The sequence below is a fragment of the Lithobates pipiens genome, unplaced genomic scaffold, assembly GCF_037356315.1.
Source record: "Lithobates pipiens isolate NorthernLeopardFrog02 unplaced genomic scaffold, aLitPip1_a1.2 Scaffold_157, whole genome shotgun sequence".
Taxonomy (NCBI): Eukaryota; Metazoa; Chordata; class Amphibia; order Anura; family Ranidae; genus Lithobates; species Lithobates pipiens.
Window position 1 is genome coordinate 4,076,503 of NW_027507746.1, and position 25,911 is coordinate 4,102,413.

At 44.8% G+C, this 25,911-nt stretch overlaps 1 protein-coding gene across 9 annotated transcripts in view; it reads left to right on the top strand.

Moving 5' to 3' along the window:
- The window catches only part of LOC143981454 (NACHT, LRR and PYD domains-containing protein 3-like), a 176,944-nt gene that overhangs the window by 93,071 nt on the left and 57,962 nt on the right, over window positions 1-25,911 (top strand). For 8 of the 9 annotated variants that reach the window (XM_077479302.1, XM_077479307.1, XM_077479308.1 and 5 more), the window contains exon 7: window positions 22,175-22,345. The exons of the other annotated variant lie outside the window; for it this stretch is intronic. In XM_077479302.1, coding sequence (XP_077335428.1) covers window positions 22,175-22,345 — 171 coding nt within the window. The remainder of the gene's footprint in view (window positions 1-22,174; window positions 22,346-25,911) is intronic. 9 annotated transcript variants of the gene reach the window in all.

Below are 25,911 nucleotides of genomic sequence, written 5' to 3' on the forward strand. Positions count from 1 at the left end.
TCTCTTTCCCCTCCGCTGTACCGATCGGTACAGAAAGGGGAGGGAGGAACAGGCGTCATAACATGACGCCGGTTTGTTTCCAAGTGATCACTCCGTCATTTGACGGAGCAATCACGTGGTAAACGGCCGCTATGAGCGGCCGTTTACCGTGATGCGCCGGGTCCTATGGACCCGGCGGTCACGGATGCTCTCGAGTGCGCACACCTCGGGGCACGCGAGAGCAGAATTCTGGGAGGCCGTTAATTAACGGCCTCTCTGAGTTAAACAACCGCCCTGAAGCCGTTAATCGGCAATGGGCAGTTGTTAAGTGGTTAAAGCTAGATCACTAGCTATATAGGTGAGGTGAATATAGTGGTGTATACTGCAGTCAGGGCACAGACAACAACCACTACACAGCAGCAAGATAGAAAATCAGCCAAAAACGATTGGTGTGTACTGTGTTGAAGGTACACAGAACACCCACTGCTTCAGATGCAAAGTAACACACTACAGGAGGCCGCCTTAAAGGCGGCCTTATATAGTGTGGGGCGTGCACTACACAGCCTGAGCTATGATTGGCCACAGGCAGGATGCCTGTGGCCAACCATTGCTCTCCTCGCTGCTGGCCCTGCGATTGGCCAAGCATGCGGGGTCACAGTGCATGCTTGGCCAATCGTGAGACAGCAATGCATTGCGCCATCGAAGTGCATTGTGGGCCACACAAATTTTGCCACGAACGGCCCAAACGTTCGGAATTCGGCAAACGCACGAACGACCGATGTTCGAGTTGAACATGCGTTCGACTCGAACACGAAGCTCATCCCTACTCCAGAAATATCATCTGTCATTGTCTCCCTTCTGCAGGATAGGAGTTATAAATCCTGGAAAGTTACCCCTCCCCCATCACTAGAAGAAATGATGAACATCCCCAACTCCCATCCCCTTTATGAGTCCTTGTCTGCCATAAATAGCCTCAAGTCTTCCTCTGCCAATGGCTCTCCCTGCTGTGTCTGAGCCAATGAGGAGGGAGAGAGCCAAGAGAGCCTCTGCTCTTGTGTACATTGCTGGATGGAGATCAGGCTCAGGTAAGTATTGGGGGAAATACATTAACCAGTTCCTGACCAGCCACCACAGTTGTACTGCGGCAGGTTGGCTCTCCTGTGTGAATCGCCATCATCGTATGTCGGTCACGTGTGTGGGTATGGGGGATATGCGCCCCCCCCTCCACCGTCCCCACAACGATTGGATTGATTTCAGAGCCGATCAGTCTACAGGCCCAGGTCAATGATTTCTGGGCTGGACCTGCTGATCGGTTCTGGTGAATGGCAGACTGTCCTCTACATGTGTAATGTAAACACAGGCAGAGGAAGTGATGTCATCTCCCCTCGTGGAGCCCTTTTAGTTTCCAGCAAGCGAGGAGAAGACATCTACTGTGAGTACACCAACACTACACTGACACCAGGACATGTAGGTACACATTTAACCCCTTGATCACCCCCCCCCCCCAGTTAACCTTTTCACTCCCTGTCACAGTGTCACCAAGTGCATTTTTCAGATTTTTCACTGGTCACTCTATTGGTGTCCCTAATCAGTGTTAGGGCAGTTAGTGGTAGGCCCAGGTGGGTTTAGGGTACTCCCCATTAACCCCCTAATAAAGGTTTAACCCTCTGATCACCTCCCCGAGTTAACCCTTTCACTCCCTGTCACAGTGTCACTAGTATAATGTACAGATCTCTTGTCGGGTGACATCAGTTTTAGTGTCCGTTAGGGTCAGTGTCAATCCCAGACATCATCAGATTAGTGCCAGGTACACTAACACACACTCACACTATATAGCTCCATTACTAGTATAGTATTTGAACGGATCGATATCTTTGATCTGATCAGATCTATATTAGCGTTCCCAATAGTATAGCATTCCCAAAAATGTGGCGTTATTAGAATCAGCCCAGATACCTGCCAGCACCTGCATTTAGCCCCTCCGCCCAGCCCAGCCCACCCAAGTGCAGTATCAATAGATCACTGTCACTTACAAACACAGCACACAAAACTGCAGTGTTAGCAGAGTCACGCCTGATCCCTGCTAGCATTAACAGTTCATTTTTTGTAGCGATTGAAGCAGTCGCTGACAACCAGGTGCTCTTTTACCTGTGAGTTACACTAGCTGTACCTATACATGTACAGCATTGAATAGACCTCACTGTCAGATTCAGGCTCAGTATACAAACTGGTAGAGATCACCCTGACAGATAGCTCTGATGATGGGGTACTGGTCCCTGCTAAGGTCAGATATACCTGACTGGTGTGGTGTCTAGCACAAGAAGTGTCCCGCAGCCACCAAGAATTCAAAGAAAGGCCCGTAGAGCCCAGAGTTCCCTTCCTGATGTGTTTGCTAATCCTGATTAGCAGCCCATCACTTCTGCAGCTCCCGTACTTCCCCCATTCATTGGCCAGCCCAGAATTCAGGTGGAAACAGCAGATTTTAGTACCCTTGACTAGGGATGAGCCGAACACCCCCCCCCAGTTCGGTTCTCACCAGAACTTGCGAACACACAAAAACTTTGTGTGAACATGCAAACACCATTGGGACATGAATCTGAAAAATAAAAACTGTTAATTTTAAAGGCTTATATGTAAGTTATTGCCATAAAAAGTGTTTGGAGACCCGGGTCCTGTCCCAGGGGACATGTATCAATGCAAAAACATTTTTAAAATGGCCATTTTTTCAGGAGCAGTGATTTTAACCAATTACCGACCAGTGCATGACGATATACATCGGCACAATAGCATGGCTGTGCGAGTGGGCATATAGGTACGTCCCCTTTAAGATGTGGCATTATGGGTGCCATGTGCTCTGTGCGGGACCCCTGGACTCGATGTTCAATGGTGTCCAGTGATTGTGTCATGGACCAGAAGAACTGGGAGATGCCTATGTAAACAAGTCATTTCCCCATTTTGCCTAGTGACATGACAGAGATCTACTGCTCCCTGTCATTGGGAACAGTGATCGCAGTCTTGTCATAGATAGCTCATCCCCCCATAGATAGAATCTCTCCCTAGGACACACTTAACCCCTTGATTGCCCCCTAGTGTTTAACCTCTTCACTGCCAGTGTCATTTATACAGTAATCAGTGCATTTTTATAGCACTGATTGTTGTATAAATGACAATGCTGCCAAAATAGTGTCAAAAGTGTCCGATGTGTCCGCCATAATGTTACAGTCACAATAAAAATTTGCTGATCGCTGCCATTACTAATAAAATAATAATAAAAATGTCATAATTCTATCCCCTATTTTATTTCCATGGTTTTTATTAAAGAATTACTGATTACATAAGAATTCCATTTACAATCTTAACAGAATAAGTAATACAACAATTATAACAATGAACAGTATGAGGTGGTCTTAATTGTCGCGGGTAATCTACTTTCAAGATTTTCTTGCTCCAACATATATTCTGCTTCTTTAGGAATTACCAGGATCTATCCCATGGTCACAGTGATAAGGGCACCCCCAGACACCCCTTTTGGGGGCACACTGTGTCTTCAGGGGGCAGACTCCTCCCTCTATTTTACTTATATAGTCTCATCTACTAAGTACGTACTGAAAATGGAGCCAGGATCACTGGATCTTGAAAGTACAGACACAACAAGGTGAAGTATGAATAAGGAAAAGAATAGACAAGATAACAACAAAAAATAAAAATGAAGATGAAAAGTAGCGTCCGCTCAGTGAAGACTATTTCTGAACAGGTCTCCCCTGGGCTTTGGAGAAATTCTTCCAAGAATACCAATTGGACTGATATGCTTGGTATGTCCCCTCTCTGCAAGCTATTATATTTTCATATTCAGCAATCATCTTCACTTTAATTGAAACCTCAATCAGTTTAGGAATTTCGCTGGACTTCCATTTGCTTAGGATAGGATAATAGGATAATAGGATATGTGTAAATATGGATCTAATGGAGCAGGGATGATCTGCTGTGTTTAAACTCAGAATGGCTTGTTCCACATTAGATTTAACACTTACTTTGTCACTTTTGAAATCAGGTTAAATATATCTGACCAAAATTTACAGAGCAGAGGGCAGACCCAGACCACATGTAAAAGAGCACCTACCTGTCCCCCCCTCCAGCACAGATTGGAATTGTCCCTTGAGAATTTGGCTACAACGTATGGAGTAAAGTACCATCTCAGCATAAGTTTCTGATTGAATTCTTCATAGTTTGAGCATCTAGAGTACTTATAGTTGCATTTAATGGCTTTTTCCCATTGAGCTTCTGAGAAAGTCCTTCCCAACTCTGTTTCCCACTTTATTATTGGATTATATTACTGAAAGACATCTTTAGAATGAAGAGAATTATATATTAATGTTATACCTTTAGCTTTGGAGTTGCAGGACTGAAGGAATTTCCATATTTTTCTATGATGGGGATATGTGTCACTTTTATGCTTTGAACCAAAGAAGCTCTCTGTGTGTAGATAAAGATTTCTGTGTTTGGGATTCGGAATTTTTGCTGAATGAATGTGAAAGGCCTTATTTTATCCCCTGTGGTGAGATCTGCTATATTACTTATTTTGTTCTCAAGCCATTTATTCAATGCTATGTTAGGGATTAACCATTTGATGGATTCCAGAGGAATGGGGACTTTGACTATTGGGTAATGTGCTGAACCTTCTAAGCTGATCTCAGGCCATGCCCTACACGCTGCTTGAATTGTGGGGTGGTCTGTGGTTGGGTTAGCTGTAGGTATGACAGAGGCCATGAGAAATGAAAGTGGTGAAAGTGATTGAAATCTAGTAAGCTCAAGTTGGCACCATGGTTTGATGACTGGTTTAACGAACCAATTTTTAATCTGGTCAATAACTAGTGCTGTGAAATAATCCTTCAGTATTGACAGGCCCATACCCCCTGCATTTTTATGTTTATTTTGTATGAAAGGAGAACACCTCGCCCTGCTTCCCCCCCCCACAAAACTCAACAGTTGTTTTTGTATTGTTGTAAAGAAATTAGCGGGTATTTGAATTGGCAGTGCTCTAAAGACATAACGTATTTTTGGAAGTTTTAGCATTTTATATGCTGCTAACCGTCTGGACCAGGATAGGTAAAACTTTTGAATTCTTGAGAGTTCTTTCTGGCATTTGTCAATGAGTGGTACGTAGTTTTCTTGGTATAATTTAGAGAGTGGACATGTGAGTTTGATACCCAAATAAGTAATGGATGGTGTGGTCCATGGATATGGGAGAATCTCTTGTAAATTATTTTCTACTCTTTTGTTTATTCTTATGCCTAGTATGTTTGATCTCATTGTGTTTACTTTGTAATAGGATATTCTGCCAAATTGTTGGAGAATACTGTGGGCTGCAGGTAGAGATTTGATTGGGTTAGAGAGTGATAATATAACATTGTCAGCAAATAATGTCATTTTATGCTGGTACGATTATGATGCTATGCCTTGTAAGGAGTGGTCAGATCTGATTTTCTCTGCCAAGGGTTCCATTATTAGTGCAAAAATGAATAGAGACATGGGGCAACCCTGCCTCGTTCCGTTCGTGATTTGAAATTATTTGGAGAACATTCCCTCCGTATACACATATGCTGACGGGGAGGAATATAGAGCCAGTGTTGCATCTCGTATCGGGCCGGAGATGCCAAACTTCATCAATACCCCTCTAAGGTACCCCCAGTGTACTTTATCGAAGGCCTTCTCTGCATTCAACGTGAGGAGAAGAGAAGGCCTTCTTTCTTTTTCCGCTATATGTAGAAGATTAAGCATTCTCCTAGTAGCTTCTGTCCTTTGTCAGCCCGACACGAAACCCACCTGATCATAATTTATTAATTGGGACAGTATATTTGTCAATCTGTGTGCTAATAGCTTGGCGTATAACTTCACATCTGCATTTAACAATGAGATGGGCCTGAAGTTTTGTGGCATGTTAGGTTCCTTACCTGGTTTGGGCAGTGTAATAATTGTGGCCATGAGCATTTCTGAGGGAAAACCAGCTACAGCCATGGCAGTGTCAAATACCATTTGTAGGTATGGTGATAAGATGTTACTAAATAACTGATAATATTCTGAAGAGTAACCGTCTGGGCCTGGTGACTTATTATGTGGAAGGGTCTTTATCATTTGTTCTATTTCTTGGGTCGTCATTGGTTGGTTCAATTTGTCTAAGTCTGCTTGGGATACAGTAGGTAGATTCACTGATGTCAGGAAGTCCGCAATTATATCATCATTGGGTTGTGGAGTGTCTTGGTCATTTTTAAGATTATACGATGCTTCGTAATAATCACTAAAGGTATCCACAATTTCTTTTGGGTTTGTGACTTTTCTTTTAATTTTAGGGTTCCAAATATAAGATATTTTCTGTGTGGGTATTTTTTCCTTTAGTTGGTTTGCTAATGTTTTCCCAACTTTATTGCCACATCTGTAAGTACGAGCTTTTAAAGAGAAAAGCTGGTGGTTATGTCGGGCTATCAAGTGCGTTCTCAACTTTTGCCTAGTGACGAATAGTGCATCTCTAAGTTTTAGGGAGGGGTTTTGCTTATTAATAATTTCTAAGTGTTTTATCTTAGTCAGTGGCTCGTCCAGTTTTTGTGATGGTTGTTTTTTTAATTTAGCGCTCATCTGAATGAGCAAACCTCTAATATACACTTTATGTGCATTCCACAGTGTGAAGGGATCACCAACCGAGGGAGCAAAAAAACTCCATAAGTGCTGAGCGTATAGCTTCTAAATTTGCAGGTTGTGATAATACGTAAATATTATTATGCCATCTGTTTTCTCTGGTTTCAGCTCGGTGATCCCCCACGCCAATGGAAATTGGTGCATGATCAGAAGACCTAATACAATGTATTTCTGATCGGTCAATTTTTTGCAACATAAATTTGTCTACCAAGAACAGATCTATGCGAGAATATGAATTATGAGCATTTGAAAAAAAAAGAAAAGTCTTTCTCTGATGCGTGCTGGCATCTCCATACATCGTAAAAACCCAACAAAGAGATGAAACGGTCCAAAGAAACTCTTCTATGTCGGGATTTAGATCCGTCAGAAATGTCCATCTCTCTCTGTCAGGAACAGTATTGAAATCTCTGCATAGGATAGTAGATTCTTGTCTCATTGAAGATATTTTCTTCCATATTTTATTCACAAAATGTAACTGCTTTGTGATAGGTAGATATATGTTAACCAAAGTATATACAGAAATGTCAGTCTCACATACCAGTATTATATATCTGCCTGAGCTATCCATATGAACATCCATTTATTTATAGCAATAGCTACTCCCCCCTTTTTTTGGGGCCGTGTAACAAGTGGGTATTTACGGTGCTGAAAAACTGGGGATTTGAGAGAACAGAAATGGGTCTCTTGTATGCAAAAGATATCACTGTGAAGCTTAATAGCTTCTTTCTGTCATCTCTTTTTGAGGGCTATTCAGTCCTTTAACATTGAGTGAAGAGATATTGAAAGGCATCCTATGGTGATTAGTGGGGCTGATTTACTGCAGTTATGTTTATATTAGCGTATTACATGTTACCTGTCACAGGCGTGTGGCTGGGTTTCCCCAGAAAGTGAGGTTTTAGTAGGTGTTGGAGTGATGACTGCTGAGTCCGGAAGGTAGTTCTAGGAAGTCTCCTGGATTACTTCTTAGATGATGGTTAGTAAGAAAGAAAAGGAAAAGAAAGTAAAAAATTAAGTGAGGTAAAACGTAGGTGGATTAATCGGTTGTAACACACCAGAGTAACAGGTTGCGATTCTGGTTAGAATCTGTGCGGTAAAACAACCACTCAACTTAGGGGTTTAGGTAAGGGGATAAATCAACATCGCCATCCCCTGGGCCAACAGAGTTAATGAAGGTAGTGGCTTACGAACCCAATTGTCAGCCAGTTTCAGCATCTGAATCCTCTGTTAGATATGGGAGTTTCATCCCATCCCCTTCCGCGGTGCCAGTGGGAATGATAAACCAGTCTCTCATGAGGCACATGCCTTCCTTGATGCTAGCAATTATATGGTTGTGTCCATCCTTAGTTATTAGCAGCTTCGCTGGGTATATACATCTGTACACTATCTTGTTGTTGTTTAGAGGTTTTGTGATGCTTGTCAGTTGTCTATGCTGTTGCATAGTGTATGCCGACAGGTCTGTGAAGGAGAGGTCTTGCAAGTCAGGGGGTATATAGTCGCGGTGCCTAACAGCGGTCATGAATCTGTCCTTAGTATGAAAAAATTGAATCCTGACTATGGTGTCCCTTGGCAGGTGTGATGCAATGTGTTTAGGCCTGGGAAGCCTGTGGATGCGGTCCACAATTAGATCTGCTATAGGTGCATCAGGAAGCAATTATTTCATCACCGCAGTAAAGTATTCTTTTAGGTCAGGAGGTTTTATTGTTTCAGGTATTCCCCTTATTTTAATGTTATGCCTCCTGGACCTATCCTCTAAACTTGCCAATTTCAGTTGCATCTGCAATATCTCGTCGTCCCGATCATTGTGGGCATCCACCAAGTCATTGAAAGTGGAGGCAAATTCACCCATTTTTGTTTCCACGTGAGAGACTCGCTTGTTGACTGCTGATATTTCTGATTTAATTTGGCTGGTTAGTGCCATTATGTCAGCATGCAGAGTGGATCTTAACCACTTTCAGACCGGACCAATTTGCTGGTCAAAGACCAGACCACTTTTTGCGATTCGGCACTGCATAGCTTTAACTGACAATTGCGCGGTTGTGTGACGTGGCTCCCAAACAAAATTGACGTCCTTTTTTTCCCACAAATAGAGCTTTCTTTTGGTGGTATTTGATCACCCATGCGGTTTTTATTTTTTGCGCTATAAACAAAAATAGAGTGACAATTTTGAAAAAAACGCATTATTTTTAACTTTTTGTTATAATAAATATCCCCCAAAAATATATAAAAAAAACATTTTTTTCCCTCAGTTTAGGCCGATGCATATTCTTCTACATATTTTTGATAAAAAAAAATCGCAATAAGCGATTATTGATTGGTTTGTGCAAAAGTTATAGCGTTTACAAAATAGGGATAGTTTTATAGCATTTTTATTAATAATTTTTTATTTTTTTTTTACTAGTAATGGCGACGATCAGCGATTTTTATTGTGACTGCGACATTGTGGGGGACCCATCGGACATTTTTGACACATTTTTGGGACCATTGTCATTTATACAGTAATCACTGCTATATAAATGCAATGATTCCTGTGTAAATGACGATTGGATGATGCCGATGGGGGTGAGGGAAAGTTCTCCAATCCCTGCTTGTTGTGATTGCGGCCGAGTTGGGAGCCTGTGGGCGCGCTGTGCTGTGTATAGGAGCTGCGTTTGTCTCCCCAGTGCCTGTCGCCGCCATCTTGGTCCGTGTAACTGCGCTGCATGGCAAAGAAATCAGGCATCTTTCCCGGTTGTTTTACTCTTTTCTTTTGTGGGATGTCATTTCGGAGGTTCGCTGGACCTTGTAGTGCAGTCTGTGCTCTGAAACAAGGCTGTACATCGCTTTATCGACCTCCGTTGGCCCTCAGTGGAGAGGAGCTGTTTTAGAAAGCAGCCATCTGCTCCGCTGGCTAGCCACACCCATCTATCCCCTATTTGGTAGACGCTATAACTTTTGCGAAAACCAATCAATATATGCTTATTGCTATCATTTTACCAAAAATATGTAGAAGAATACGTATCAACCTAAACTGAGGAAAAAAAAAATATATATATATATATATATATATGTGTATATATATATATATATACATACAGTGGTGTGAAAAAGTGTTTGCCCCCTTCCTCATTTCCTGTTTCTTTGCATGTTTGTCACACTTAAGTGTTTCGGAACATCAAACCAATTTAAACAATAGTCAAGGACAACACAAGTAAACACAAAATGCAATTTGTAAATGAAGGTGTTTATTATTAAAGGTGAAAAAAAATCCAAACCATCATGGCCCTGTGTGAAAAAGTGATTGCCCCCTAAACCTAATAACTGGTTGGGCCACCCTTAGCAGCAACAACTGCAACCAAGCGTTTGCGATAACGTGCAATGAGGCTTTTACAGCGTCCTGGAGGAATTTTGGCCCACTCATCTTTGCAGAATTGTCCTAATTCAGTTACATTAGAGGGTTTTCCAGCATGAACGGCCTTTTTAAGGTCATACCACAACATCTCAATAGGATTCAGGTCAGGACTTTGGCTAGGCCACTCCAAAGTCTTCATTTTGTTTTTCTTCAGCCATTCGGTGGTGGACTTGCTGGTGTGTTTAGGATCATTGTCCTGCTGCAGAACCCAAGTTCGTTTCAGCTTGAGTACACGAACAAATGGTCGGACATTCTCCTTCAGGATCTCTTGGTAGACAGCAGAATTCATAGTTCCTTTTATCACGGCAAGTCTTCCAGGTCCTGAAGCAGCAAAACAGCCCCAGACCATCACACTACCACCACCATATTTTACTGTTGGTATAATGTTCTTTTTATGAAATGCAGTGTTCCTTCTACGCCAGATATACTTGGACACAGACCTTCCAAAGAGTTCCACTTTTGTCTCATCGGTCCACAGAATGTTGTCCCAAAAGTCTTGGGGATCATCAAGATGTGCTGTGGAGAAATTGAGACGAGCTTTGATGTTCTTTTTGCTCAGCAGTGGTTTTCTCCTTGGAACTCTGCCATGCAGGCCATTTTTGCCCAGTCTTTTCCTGATGGTGGAGGCATGAACGCTGACCTTAACTGAGGCAAGTGAGGCCTGCAGTTCCTTGGACGTTGTTGTGGGGTCTTTTGTGACCTCTTGGATGAGTCGTCGCTGCGCTCTTGGGGTAATTTTGGGCGGCCGGCCACTCCTGGGAAGGTTCACCACTGTTCCATGTCTTCGCCATTTGTGGATAATGGCTCTCACTGTGGTTCGCTGGATTCCCAAAGCTTTGGAAATGGCTTTATAACCCTTTCCAGACTGATAGATCTCAATTACTTTCTTTCTCAATTGTTCCTGAATTTCTTTGGGTCTCGGCATGATGTGTAGCTTTTAAGGATCTTCTGGTGGACCTTACTGTGTCAAGCAGCTCCTATTTAAGTGATGCCTTGATTGTGAACAGGTGTGGCAATAATCAGGCCTGGGTGTGGCTAGAGAAATTGAACTCAGGTGTGGACAAGGGGGGCAATCACTTTTTCACACAGGGCCATGATGGTTTGGATTTTTTTTCACCTTTAATAATAAACACCTTCATTTACAAATTGCATTTTGTGTTTACTTGTGTTGTCCTTGACTATTGTTTAAATTGGTTTGATGTTCCGAAACACTTAAGTGTGACAAACATGCAAAGAAACAGGAAATGAGGAAGGGGGCAAACACTTTTTCACACCACTGTATGTATATATATATATATATATACACATATATATATATATATATATATTTTTTTTTTCCTCAGTTTAGGTTGATACGTATTCTTCTACATATTTTTGGTAAAATGATAGCAATAAGCATATATTGATTGGTTTTCGCAAAAGTTATAGCGTCTACCAAATAGGGGATAGATGGGTGTGGCTAGCCAGCGGAGCAGATGGCTGCTTTCTAAAACAGCTCCTCTCCACTGAGGGCCAACGGAGGTCGATAAAGCGATGTACAGCCTTGTTTCAGAGCACAGACTGCACTACAAGGTCCAGCGAACCTCCGAAATGACATCCCACAAAAGAAAAGAGTAAAACAACCGGGAAAGATGCCTGATTTCTTTGCCATGCAAATATATATATAATGTGTGTGTGTGTGTGTGCAGGATATGTCTGAGGCTGTGGGCATGTAATAGAAGATGTCAAGAAGGTAGAGGCTGTGGGCATGGTACAGGAGATGTGAGAGGCTGCGGGCATGGTACAGTACATGGAACAGGAGATGTCAAAGGCTGTGGTCATGGTACAGAAGATATCAAGGCTGAGGGCATGGTACAGAATATGTCAAGATGGAGGCTATGGGCATGGTACTGGAGATGTCAGAGGCTGCGGACATGGTACAGGAGATGGCAGAGGCTGTGTGTATGGTAAAGGAGATGTCAGAGGCTTTGGGCATGGTACAAAATATGTCAAGATGGCATAGGCTGTGGTCATGGTACAGGAGAAGTCAGAGGCTGTGGGCATTGTACAGGAGATGTCAAGGCTGTGGGCATGGTACAGAAGATGTCAAGATGGCAGAGGCTGTGGGTGTCAGGGAAATAGGAGTTACCTTGTGGGACGCGATCGTGTTAACGCGCGTCAGCGCCCACGAAGACGCAATATGATTCCCAGACGAACGCCTGATGGAGCCTCCGATCGAGTACGCGTGTGCCGGGTAGTACGAACGCATTACGTTACACGTCGTAGGCGTACGAACGCGGTGGCGCGCTCACGACGTAACCCAAGCGTCGTGCCTATTTAAACGTTCACCTGACAGCATCACATTGCTGGTTTATCGTCAGCTCTTCCTGAGTACCCGTGCCTGTTATCTCCGCTACCTGATCTCCTGTTACCGACCCGGCTTGTTTGACCTGCTTCCGATTGCTCTCCTGGCTCCGACTTCTGGCTTGTCCCTGATACTCCTTGTCTGCTCCCGGCACCCGACCTCGGCTTGGCTCGACTTCCGTTTCCTGGTCTCCAGTTCAGCATCCATCCTTCTTACCTCCGGATTGACCTCCCGTGTTTGACCTTCGGCTTGACCCTGACCCCGCCTTGGACTTCTTGCACAGTTGCCTCCAGAGACTGGTCTGCTCAGCATTTCCATCTACTGCTGCTACCCGGCAACCTGTGCTACTGTGGGCACTGCATCCCTGTGCCATCTCCAGGGTTGCACTGCACTCGGCCGCAAGGGGAGCCCTCTCAGCATCTCGGCCTCCTTACCTCGTTATTGACAGTATAAACCAGCCAAATGTCAGAGGCCGACAGAGGCAACTCCCCGATAGAGGCCATCCTACGGGAAGTCATGGCCCTGACCCCAGCGATTAAGGGTCTCCAAGAGAAATACCTTCGGTTGGAGGAACGTCTGCAGCACCCTCCTGAGCCATCTGTCCTCTCTGGCCAAGGTCCTATCGCTATAGTCTCAACCTCTCCAGAGCCACGAGTCCCTGCACCAGAATATTTTCATGGGGACCGAAGAAAATTTAGAACCTTCAGGAACTCATGCTACTTGTACTTCTCCCTGCAGCCTCAGACATTTACTTCTGAACTGACCAAAGTGGGTTTTACCATCTCACTACTAAGGGACGATCCCCAGACCTGGGCTCACGGCTTACTAGAGCAACGCAGCTCTTCCATTAGTACCTTGGATCAGTTTTTTCAAGCTATGGCCCGCCTATACGATGATCCCTTTCGGACAACTACAGCCGAAGCAACCTTGTACTCCCTCCGCCAGGGCGAGCGGCCTGCAGAGGATTATACAGTAGAGTTCCGTACTTGGTCTGCAGATGTCGGCTGGAATGAGGCAGCTTTAAAATATCAGTACCGGATGGGGTTGTCCGAGGTCCTCAAGGACGAGCTAGCCAGATTGGAGGTTCCCCCAACACTTGAGGAACTCATCCAACTTACCACTCAGCTTGATAGGCGCCTACGTGAACGCCGGTCTGAACGCACTTGGACCTTTAACTCTACCCAGGCTCCACCTCCGGCCTGCCCAGTGGCATCCTCTGTTCTGAATGGCCCGTTCCGCTCTCCCTTGACCACTGAAGAGAGGCTTCGCCGCCGTCAGGCACATCTCTGCTTCTATTGTGGGGAATCAGGACATCGTATTGACCACTGTCCCACCAGGCCAAGTAAATCAACCCTCTGCACTCCATGTCATCTCCAGGTAACGAAACCCGCTTCAACCCACATCACCCTTCCTGTCACATTGACGATGTCAGGTCAGGAGATCCACTTACAGGCAATACTGGACTCTGGGGCCTGCAGCTGCTTTCTGGACTCAACCCTGGCTAAAAATCTTGCTCTCCCGCTTCTCTTGAAGAAACAAAAGCTGACTGTCCGTCTGGCCGACGGCTCCCTACCTAGCTCTGGCCATGTCACCAGGGAAACAAGACCCATCCTAACGACCACAGATTCAGGTCATCGGGAGTTTATCAAGTTCGACGTCCTGTGTTCTCCCATGTTCCCCGTCATCCTAGGAATCCCGTGGCTTCAGGCACACAATCCTCGGATTGATTGGTCCAAGAAAGAAATAGCCTTCACTTCAGCTTACTGCCAACAACACTGTCTGGACCCCGAATCTCGAAACTTGCCCAGCTGTTTGACCATCCAACCCGTACTCAATCCCGCTCCTAACATACCAGCAGCGTACCAAGAGTTCAGGGACGTATTCGACAAGAGAAAGGCGGATATCTTACCTCCGCACCGTCCCTATGACTGCCCCATCGAATTATTGCCGGGAGCTCCCATTCCCTTTGGCCGGATTTTCCCTCTCTCTGAGACTGAACTTGAGGCCTTAAGACAATATATAGATGAGAATCTGGCAAAGGGGTTCATCCGTCCTTCCTCATCCCCTGCTGGTGCGGGCATCTTTTTCGTAGAAAAAAAGGACAAGACTCTGAGACCGTGCGTGGACTACAGGGAACTAAATAACATCACCCTCAAGAACCGCTACCCACTTCCGCTCATCCCAGAACTTTTCCAAAGGTTCCACACTTCCCGCATTTTTACTAAGCTTGACCTACGTGGAGCCTACAACCTCGTCCGTATCCGGAAGGGGGACGAGTGGAAGACGGCATTCAGAACAAGATTTGGGCATTTTGAATACTTGGTCATGCCCTTCGGATTGTGCAATGCCCCAGCAACTTTCCAGCACTTTATTAATGACATCCTCCGGGAGTACTTGGACCACTTTGTCGTCGCCTACTTGGACGACATTCTGATCTTCTCGACCACTCTAGAACTCCATAGAATACATGTTAAAAAAGTGTTAGGTATTCTCAGGACCCACGGACTATTCGTTAAGGCCGAGAAATGCGACTTCGAAAAAGAATCTATTCAGTTCCTGGGACTCATCATTTCCACAGGTGGAATCGCCATGGACCCCCAGAAAGTGAAATCCATCCTAGACTGGCCCGCTCCTTCTGACAAGAAGGCTGTTCAAAGGTTCATTGGGTTTGCTAATTTCTACCGGAGGTTCATAAGGAACTTCTCCACCATAGTAGCACTCATCACGCAGACCACTCGTCAGCATATCAAGTTTCTCTGGACTCCAGCAGCACAATCTGCCTTTGACCAGCTCAAAACCCTCTTCACTACCGCACCTATTCTGCAGCATCCAGATCCCGCCTTACCCTACGTTCTGGAGGTCGATGCCTCAGAGGTGGCCACAGGAGCAATTCTATCCCAGCGACAAGGTCCCAAGGCATTATTGCACCCTGTAGCCTTCTTTTCACGGAAGATGAGCCCCCCAGAAAGGAACTACGATGTAGGTGACCGGGAGCTTTTGGCAATCAAGACCGCCCTTGAAGAGTGGAGGTATCTCTTGGAAGGTGCCGCTCACCCCATCCTGGTCTTCACCGACCATAAAAATTTAGAATATCTTCGCACAGCTAAACGTCTGAGACCCCGACAAGCCCGCTGGGCTTTATTCTTCTCAAGGTTTAATTTTCATGTGACCTACCGTCCAGGATCAAAAAATGGCAAGGCAGATGCCTTGTCCCGGATGTTCCCAGACTCCTCAGAGAAGATTACACCTAGTACAATTCTGTCTCCCCAGAATTTCCTACTAATGCAACCGGACCTAAGGGCTTCGATAGCACAGGCCTCTAACCAATGTACTGACATAGAAGCTTCTTCCTTGAGAAGTCAAGACGGGCTTCTATGGCACCAGAACAAAATTTTTGTGCCTCAGCAGGCCAGGTTACTCGTACTAAGGACCTTCCACGACCACCCACTGGCCGGCCATTTTGGGGTGCGGAAGACGATTGATCTTGTGCAGCGGTCCTTATGGTGGCCTACCTTAAGATCCGACTGTAAAGAGTACGTTGATTCCTGTACAACCTGCCAACGAAACAAGGGGTCTAACGCTAGACCCTGGGGCCTGTTAAGGCCGCTACCAGTCACAGAAAAACCGTGGAAGGAAATCTCTTTGGACTTCATTGTGGAGTTGCCCCCTTCTGAAGAGCACACTACCATCTTGGTAGTGGTGGATCGCCTATCTAAGATGGCGCACTTTCTGCCTATGAAAGGGACCCCCTCCGCCTTGGATACCGCAAAAATCTTCATTAAGGAAATTGTCCGCCTACATGGTGTACCCGACAGCATCGTATCAGATAGAGGGGTGCAATTTACCTCCAGGTTCTGGAAAGAGCTCTGTAAGTTGTTGTCGATTAGAATATGTCTATCCTCAGCCTATCACCCACAGAGTAATGGACAAACAGAGAGAACCAACCAGACGCTCGAACAGTATCTGCGATGCTTTTGTTCTTTTTCCCAGGATGATTGGGCCTCCCTGCTCCCTTGCGCGGAATTCGCGTACAACAATTCAGTGCATGCCTCGACCAACCAATCACCCTTTTGGGCAAATTACGGGTTCCACCCTTCGTTCTTACCCAATACCATTCCTGAATCTACGGTCCCAGCCGTTCAGGACAGAGTAAACCTCATCCAAACTAACTATCAGTTGCTCCAAGATACCATGAAGAAGGCTCAGGAGGAATACAAAAGACATTATGATAAGAGAAAGAGAATTAACCCTGCCTTTAAGATAGGGGACAAAGTGTGGCTCTCTGCTGTGAACTTAAAATTGTCATGTCCATCTCGGAAGTTGGGACCCAAGTTCCTGGGCCCTTTTGAGATTAGACGTGTAATTAACCCTGTAGCATTCGAACTTGCTTTGCCTAATTCTCTTAGAATTCATCCCGTTTTCCATGTCTCCCTTCTCAAACGTGTCATCTCCAGTCCTTTTTCAGGTAGAGAAGAAGTGCCCCCGCCTCCGGTTCAGGTTGGTGATGAAACCGAATTTGAAGTCGAATCTATCCTTGATTGTCGTCGGAGAGGTAGGACAATCCAATTTCTAATTAAATGGAAGGGGTATTCGGCTGAGGAAAATTCTTGGGAACCTGCAAGTTTTGTACATGCACCTAGACTCATACACAGGTTTCGATGTCTTCATCCTGAAAAATGGGCTCGTTTAGGCATCCGGAGGCTGCCCCTTGGGGGGGGGCACTGTCAGGGAAATAGGAGTTACCTTGTGGGACGCGATCGTGTTAACGCGCGTCAGCGCCCACGAAGACGCAATATGATTCCCAGACGAACGCCTGATGGAGCCTCCGATCGAGTACGCGTGCGCCGGGTAGAACGAACGCATTACATTACACGTCGTAGGCGTACGAACGCGGTGGCGCGCTCACGACGTAACCCAAGCGTCGTGCCTATTTAAACGTTCACCTGACAGCATCACATTGCTGGTTTATCGTCAGCTCTTCCTGAGTACCCGTGCCTGTTATCTCCGCTACCTGATCTCCTGTTACCGACCCGGCTTGTTTGACCTGCTTCCGATTGCTCTCCTGGCTCCGACTTCTGGCTTGTCCCTGATACTCCTTGTCTGCTCCCGGCACCCGACCTCGGCTTGGCTCGACTTCCGTTTCCTGGTCTCCAGTTCAGCATCCATCCTTCTTACCTCCGGATTGACCTCCCGTGTTTGACCTTCGGCTTGACCCTGACCCCGCCTTGGACTTCTTGCACAGTTGCCTCCAGAGACTGGTCTGCTCAGCATTTCCATCTACTGCTGCTACCCGGCAACCTGTGCTACTGTGGGCACTGCATCCCTGTGCCATCTCCAGGGTTGCACTGCACTCGGCCGCAAGGGGAGCCCTCTCAGCATCTCGGCCTCCTTACCTCGTTATTGACAGTATAAACCAGCCAAATGTCAGAGGCCGACAGAGGCAACTCCCCGATAGAGGCCATCCTACGGGAAGTCATGGCCCTGACCCCAGCGATTAAGGGTCTCCAAGAGAAATACCTTCGGTTGGAGGAACGTCTGCAGCACCCTCCTGAGCCATCTGTCCTCTCTGGCCAAGGTCCTATCGCTATAGTCTCAACCTCTCCAGAGCCACGAGTCCCTGCACCAGAATATTTTCATGGGGACCGAAGAAAATTTAGAACCTTCAGGAACTCATGCTACTTGTACTTCTCCCTGCAGCCTCAGACATTTACTTCTGAACTGACCAAAGTGGGTTTTACCATCTCACTACTAAGGGACGATCCCCAGACCTGGGCTCACGGCTTACTAGAGCAACGCAGCTCTTCCATTAGTACCTTGGATCAGTTTTTTCTCCAGTTCAGCATCCATCCTTCTTACCTCCGGATTGACCTCCCGTGTTTGACCTTCGGCTTGACCCTGACCCCGCCTTGGACTTCTTGCACAGTTGCCTCCAGAGACTGGTCTGCTCAGCATTTCCATCTACTGCTGCTACCCGGCAACCTGTGCTACTGTGGGCACTGCATCCCTGTGCCATCTCCAGGGTTGCACTGCACTCGGCCGCAAGGGGAGCCCTCTCAGCATCTCGGCCTCCTTACCTCGTTATTGACAGTGGGCATGGTATCAGAGGTGTCAAGATGGCAGAGGCTGCGGACATGGTACAGGAGATGGCAGAGGCTGCGGGCATGGTACAGGAGATGTCAAGATGGCAGAAGCTGTGGGTATGGTACAGGATATGTCTGAGGCTGTGGGCATGTAATAGAAGATGTCAAGAAGGTAGAGGCTGTGGGCATGGTACAGGAGTTGTGAGAGGCTGTGGTCATGGTACAGGAGATGTCAAGGCTGTGGGCATCGTACAGAATATGTCAAGATGGCAGAGGCTGTGGGCATGGTACAGGAGATGTCAGAGGCTGTGTGTATGGTAAAGGAGATGTTGGAGGCTCTGGGCATGGTACAGAATATGTCAAGATGGCAGAGGCTGTGGTCATGGTACAGGAGATGTCAGAGGCTGTGGGTATTGTACAGGGCATGTCAAGGCTGTGGGCATGGTACAGAATATGTCAAGATGGCAAAGGCTGTGGTCATGGTACAGGAGATACAAAAATACTGAGCCAAAACTAAAAGTGGGACTTTATATGAGGCCATATCAACTATGTACATACAGCTCCATCCCCGATATCTTGAAAAATAAAAAAATAAAGAAAAGTGGGACTTTATATGAAGCACTTCACTAGACCGAATGAGCCAATCAATATACACATTGTTTATTATCAAAAGTCATACACATATATACCACCATAGATAATAAAGTGATGTAACAATAAAATAATGGATCTCAATTGATAAATATAGACATTACATAGTATTACATGATTAGTTCAATATAGAAACATTGTTTTAAAAAAATCCTAAATATCAATAAATAAAGTCTAACCATTTCATGATAATGCACAATCAATTCAATATAGTGTGTGTGTGTGTGTGTGTGTGTGTGTGTGTGTGTGTGTATGTATGTATGTATGTATGTATGTATGTATGTATATATATATATATATATATATATATATATATATATATATATATACTTTTAGTATGTAGACCAAGGTATACATAATAGTAACATTAAAACGTTAACAATGTTAACGTTAACATGTTAATGCTAAAGAGAACGTTAGTCCGCTAAGAGCAGGCTAACATGCAGTTACTAATGGCAACAATAAATAAATCTAAATTAATTGATTCCAGTTTAAATAACTTAACCAGTTTTATCAAAAATAGAAAAAACCTGTGCAGTTCATAAAAATAATGGTTCTCAATCTAATATAATTAATTGTGTACCCACAGACAATAAGACAAACCGGACATATATAAAACAACACAAAACACTTCTCAGGTCCAGACAAATTGCTTTAGTCCATTGCAACCCACGTATTAGATTACCTACGTGGGTTGCAATGGACTAAACAGGGTCAAAATTCCCTATTTCTTCCAATAACTAAACGGTTAATCAATGGACTGAATCAATATTGAGTGGGGGAAGGGAGAGAGGGGATGAGGTAGATAGCTGAAAAATTATGTGTTCAATTCAGACAAATCCTAACTGTAGTTAGTGCTAATAATATTGCTATGATAGTCACATGTCTCCATCCCTTGGTGCTGGAAAGGTTAAACAATGTACAATAGTCTAACGATAGAAAAAGCCAATGCACAGTAGGAAATCCCGTCCAATCCGTGGCATTTAATTGTAACAGCCTTCTATTTAATCCCTTCACCACACTTCCAATGCACATTACAAAGTGGTTGGCCGACTTATAATGTTTCAACAACTGGCAACAAGTTAGTTCCTTTATTTAGGCAGACAAAGTAGCAAGGCAGAATGACATTACTAGTCTCTGATGTGAATAAACAGATAAGATTATCAGCTGCTATTTCAAAAGGCAACTCAAGTCAGATGCTGGTCAGTGAGTGTTAAAGAGGAAGTAAAGGCTATTTTAAAAAAAAATGCAACCTGCAAGGCAAAGGCATAATGAGCTAGTATGCATAGCATACTAGCTCATTATGAATAACTTACCTGAGAACAAAGCCCCCGAAGCTGTCCTCCGTCTTCATGTTCAGCTGCCATGTATCCTGGAGTGACTTCCGGGTTTTGCTGCTCCAGCGCTGTGATTCACCGGAGCCGCAATGACGTCACTCCCATGTATGCGCACAGGAGCCGACACGAGCGGCATATCGCCATGATCTGCGGCATTCCCAGTGCGCCTGCGCGCCACTGTCTACGGCGCATACGCCGTAGACAGTGGGGACTGTCTTTTTGTAAATATCTCCTAAACTGTATAGGTTTAGGAGATATTTATTGGACCTACAGGTAAGCCTTAATCTAGGCTTACCTGTAGGTCAAAGTGGTTTGTAAGGCCGCGTACACACGGTCGGACTGTTCGCCCAACTTTGTCCGCTAAACAGTGTTTCAGCGGACAGTCCGCTCGTGTGTGGGCTTCAGCGGACAGTTTCAGCGGACAGTCTGACGAACAAAGTTTTTCGGAATTCCCGTTAGACAGTCCGCTGAAACTTGGTTTGAGCGGACAGTCCGCTCGTGTGTAGGCTTGTTCGTCAAACTAAGTCTCGCGCATGCTCAGAAAGAATTTACACGGCGAAGGTTGCATTGCAGTGTATAGGACGTCGTATTTTTCGTCCCGTCGTACGTGCCGTTCACGTCATCGCGCACGGTTTCAGCGGACTGTTCGTTCATCGTGTGTGGTCAAGTCCGCTCATGCTAATTTTGAGCGGACTGTTTGTCAAACTGTTTGACGAACAAAGTTGGGCGAACAGTCCGCCCGTGTGTACGCGGCCTAAGGGTTTACAACCACTTTAATATGTATATCAGTACCACAGTCACCCGAGAATCACGGTGTCGGCATCCACTGCAGTATCCGTCTGTAAATCACCTGGCTGCCTTTCAGCTGGTATCCCGTATGTTGGAAAGTAAAGTAGATCTCCTCCAGTCATATATCTGCCAATATATGCCGATAGTATCACACTGACACTGCATCAGTTGTTATCTCATGCAGTGTCAGTGTGATACTATCGGCATATTGTGGCAGATATATGACTGGAGGCGATCTACTTTACTTTACAACATTGACTAAAATTGAGTTTATTGGATTTTTCTCATAACAAAAAGTAGGGATATCATTTTTTTCAATATTTTTTGTCTTTTTTCATTTATATTACAAAAAATTTAATTCCCAGAGCTGATAAAACACCACCAAAATAAAGCTCTATTTGTAGGAAAAAAGGACACAAATGTTGTTTGTGTACAGCATTGCAGGACCGCACAATTACCAGATAAAGCAGCGCAGTGCCAAATTGTAAAAAGTGCTCTGGTCATTAAGGGGGTAAAACCTTTCGGGGCTGAAGTGGTTAAGTGGAATATTGGGGTCACTGGGGGATCCACCATCAGAAATTCTGCTGTTTTATTTCATAAACCCCCCAGATCCTTTCCTTTATCTATCAATTTCAGAAGCCCCTGTATGAGACACTGTGTGAGGTCCTGCTTAATAACCGGGTACATAAGGGGGTGACAGAGCTGTCACAGCGCCCCCTCTTTATACTGTGTAGACAAGTACTACAACAGCTTCACCTTTATCAGCTTCCCTAATAAGAAGATCTTTCCTCTGTATAACATTCTGTATATCCTGATATTCCGCTCTAGTGATGTTATGTTACTTTTCACTAAATGGGGATAATTCCTCATATTCATCTTATAATATAATATCATGTGTCTGGATTTGTCTCTGCAGGTTGGGGAGATGTGGTGTGACTTCCTCCGGCTGGGATAATCTTCGATCCATTCTTATCAATAATCGATCCCTCACCACACTGTATTTATCAGATAATAATCTAGAAGACTCTGGAATAAAACTTCTATGTGAGGGGCTCAGAGATCCTGGCTGTACTCTGCAGAGTCTGTGGTGAGAATTATCCTATAAATGATATAATATTCTGCAGGATTCTGGTATAAATCTTCTATGTGAGGGATCCAGACATGTCACCTAGATGAAAGTTATACAAAGGCAGACTTCTGATTGGCCGGTTACACTGGGACTTCCCATCATAGTCCTTCAGGTCACTCACTGTTATTGGCTTTCATCCCCTCCCCCCTCCACTGACTATCAGACTTTGGCTGGGGTCACACTGGAGGTCACAGCGGGTCACAGCAGGGGGTCCGGTGCGTCTCCATTCACCATTTCAGGTCCGATTTCTGTCAGAATTTTGGGCTGAATTCGGACCTGAAACAGACCAGAAGGCGCACAGGACTCCGTATTCTCTTCATTCAGTGACCAATCATAGACAGATGGTGCTCAATTAGAATCTGGAAGGACAGAGCGAGTCTCTAGACCAGAAGTGACCCCTAGATGCCAATAAAATCCCCCCATCCTTGTAGATATAAAATTGTCACCTCACTGAGCCTCAAAGAGAAGTCCTAGTCATTTCATCTACAAGCCGTGCAGGGGACGAGGCCGATACAGGGAGAAGACCCCGAACTGTCTGCCAGACATTGATTTATATCAGAGATCAGAGGAATCTATTTTATCTCTCATACAAAATAAAATATTAGTTGCAGAGAGATGGAAATAATTTCCCCCGATTGTAGACATGTTGGGGTACATGTACATATAACATTGTATGTGTAGTGAGGATAGAATCCAGGAGAACCCCCAGAATGGTTCTATGGGGTCTGATCACACCAGACAAGCTCTGATTGGTCTTGTTGGGATCAGACTGACATGCCGGTGTTGGAAATCCAATCCTCATCCATCAGAACTATTCATGGTCCATTTAGTTCTGGTTTCTTCAGAACACAGGACCGGCTTGTGGCTGGGCAGGGAACACCCCCCAGGGTTGATTGGCTGATGGCTAAACTCCACCCACATCCATAAATTGAGGATCCTGAGATATGGTCGGGGTGATTCCCATGGTGCCGGTCTAACCGGTGAATAGCGGATGTTCCTGACATGTTCCTGTCACAGGATAATCCTCAGAAAAAGTTTATTTCTCTTTTATTCTCACAGCCAGACTGTGTCTGTCCTTTTGTCTTTGTTGTATTTTCTCTCATTCTTTATCTTTCTACATATTTTATACACTAAATAACAAACTAGTGTAGTTCTGCTCTATATTACACAGACAGACAACCTACCTGCAGACAGAGGTAAGTGTTACCACAACCCCAGTGTTACTATACGGCTGTGTAACTATGTAACAAACCACCTAACCACCCGATCCTGATACTTCCAAATAATAATTACACAACAAAAATGATAATACAAAGCAAATACTACATAGAATATATGTCTGCTACTACCACAACCTCAGTGCTGGAACAATGTGCTGCAGAATAATGAATTGCTATTAATACACTTTATACAGAAAACTAACAACTTTATCCCGGTTATTGTAGAAATGGAGTCGGTGAGGATTTCATCTCAGTAGTGCCACATCCAAAAACTTGTTAGAAACAAAATAAATACCCCTAAGGGGGACTTTTATGGCACTTGTATATATAAAGTGGTGCTCCGGAGAAATGTGACTTTGTAGATAAATCTCCCCCTATAATCCTCATGATTCATGTATTCTAGTAAAGGTTACGCTGTAATCCAAGGGCCACTTTCTATTTTTGCAGCATTGATTTCTTACTTCTGTAAGTCCCAGCAGGCCGCTGCCATCTCATGTGTGGGCATCTGAAGCCAGACTGTATCTCTTCCTGTATTCCATGGTTACCCAGCATGCACCTCCAGATCTCGCACATGCTCAGAGCAGCACGAGCCGTGTAATAGGTTGTAGGTCAGGTTTCCATAGCAACCGCAATGTCAGAGGAAGTTCCCGCCCCTTATCTATGGAAACCTCCCCTCCCCCTCCAGGAAGCAGAAAGTTTATCTACATTTACAAAGATTATAAATCTTGAAATAGAAAAACCTCCTGCAAAAGGAAATTACTTTATAAAAGATGATAATTGTAAATTATATCCCTTGTTTATGTGCAGATGTGTGTGTGTATAAATATATATAACATCTACACAGAAAGAGGGATATCATTTACAATTAGCATTGTTTAAAAAGGTATTACCTTTTCCAGATGCTGCCCCATGATACTGCCACCACCAAAATTGCCCCATCCTATTACCCCATAAAAATTGCCCCATCATATTACCCCAATCAAAAATGCCCCATCGTATTGCCCCCACCAAAAATGCCCCATCATATTGCCCCTATTAAAATTGCCCCTTTATACTGGCACCATCAAAATTTCCTCATCAAAACTGCCCCATCAAAATTGCCCCATTATATTGCCCCATCCAAATTGCCTCACAATATTACCCCATGAAAACTGCCCCATCCTATTGCCCCTTTAAAATTGCCCCATAATGCTCCCACCATCAAAATTGCCCCATCAAACCTGCCCCCATCAAAATTGCCCCATCAAAATGTCCTCATCCTATTGCCCCATCAAAATTACCCTCATCATACTGCCACCATCAAAATTGCCACAATCAAATCTTCCCGATTATACTGCCCCATCAAAATTTCCCCATCATACTGCCACCATCCATCAAAACTGCCCCATCCTGTTGCCCCAATCACAATTGCCCCATAATACTGCCACCATCAAAATTGTCCCATCAAAATTGCCCCATCAAATTTCCCCATGAAATTGCCCCATTATACTGCCACCATCAAATTGCCCCATCAAATTGCCCCATCAAAACTACCTCATCATTTTGCCACCATCAAAATTGCCTCATCATACTGCCACCATCAAAATTGCCCCATCAAAACTGTCCCATCATACTGCCACCATCAAAATTGACCCATCCTATTGCTGCTTTTGTAAAGTTAAAAACTTTTTACTTCACCAGTATTGGTACATCCCAATCCTGAATTACCGTTTATAGTGGAAGTGGATGCTTCGGACTCTGCCGTGGGAGCTATCCTCTCTCAACGACGTGGTGAAAAGATGCAGCTTCATCCTTGCGCTTTCTTCTCTCATTTAATGTCTCTCATTTTGCTCCTCCCATGAACTTCCTGATATAAGCCATGTCTCTGCACTTCCTCCTTGCCAGTATATTGTGCTATCTCCAGCCTGTATCTCGCTCCCGTCTTCTCTGCTGCTGCTTTATATTTGCTACTGCTCGTTATCGACCCTTGGCTTGTTCCACGACTACGCTTCTGCCTGATCCCAATCTGCAACAACTCGTTACCGACCTTTTGGCTTGCTTACTGACCACGCTTCTGTTTGATCCTTACCTGCTCATCCACTATTGAACCCCGGCTTGCTCACCTCCTGGTGGGGCGATTCTGAGGACCACGACCTGGTACTAACACGCAGCTAAATCCATCTCTACCATCTGGAGCTCTGGTGAAGACCGGTTAGTACTTAGACTCCGCACCTCAGGTGAGCCTGTGTCATCTGCCAGGGTGACTGCCTGTGCTCCTATCCTGCTGGTTAGTGGTAGTCCTGCAAATGCTATAGCAATTGGTCT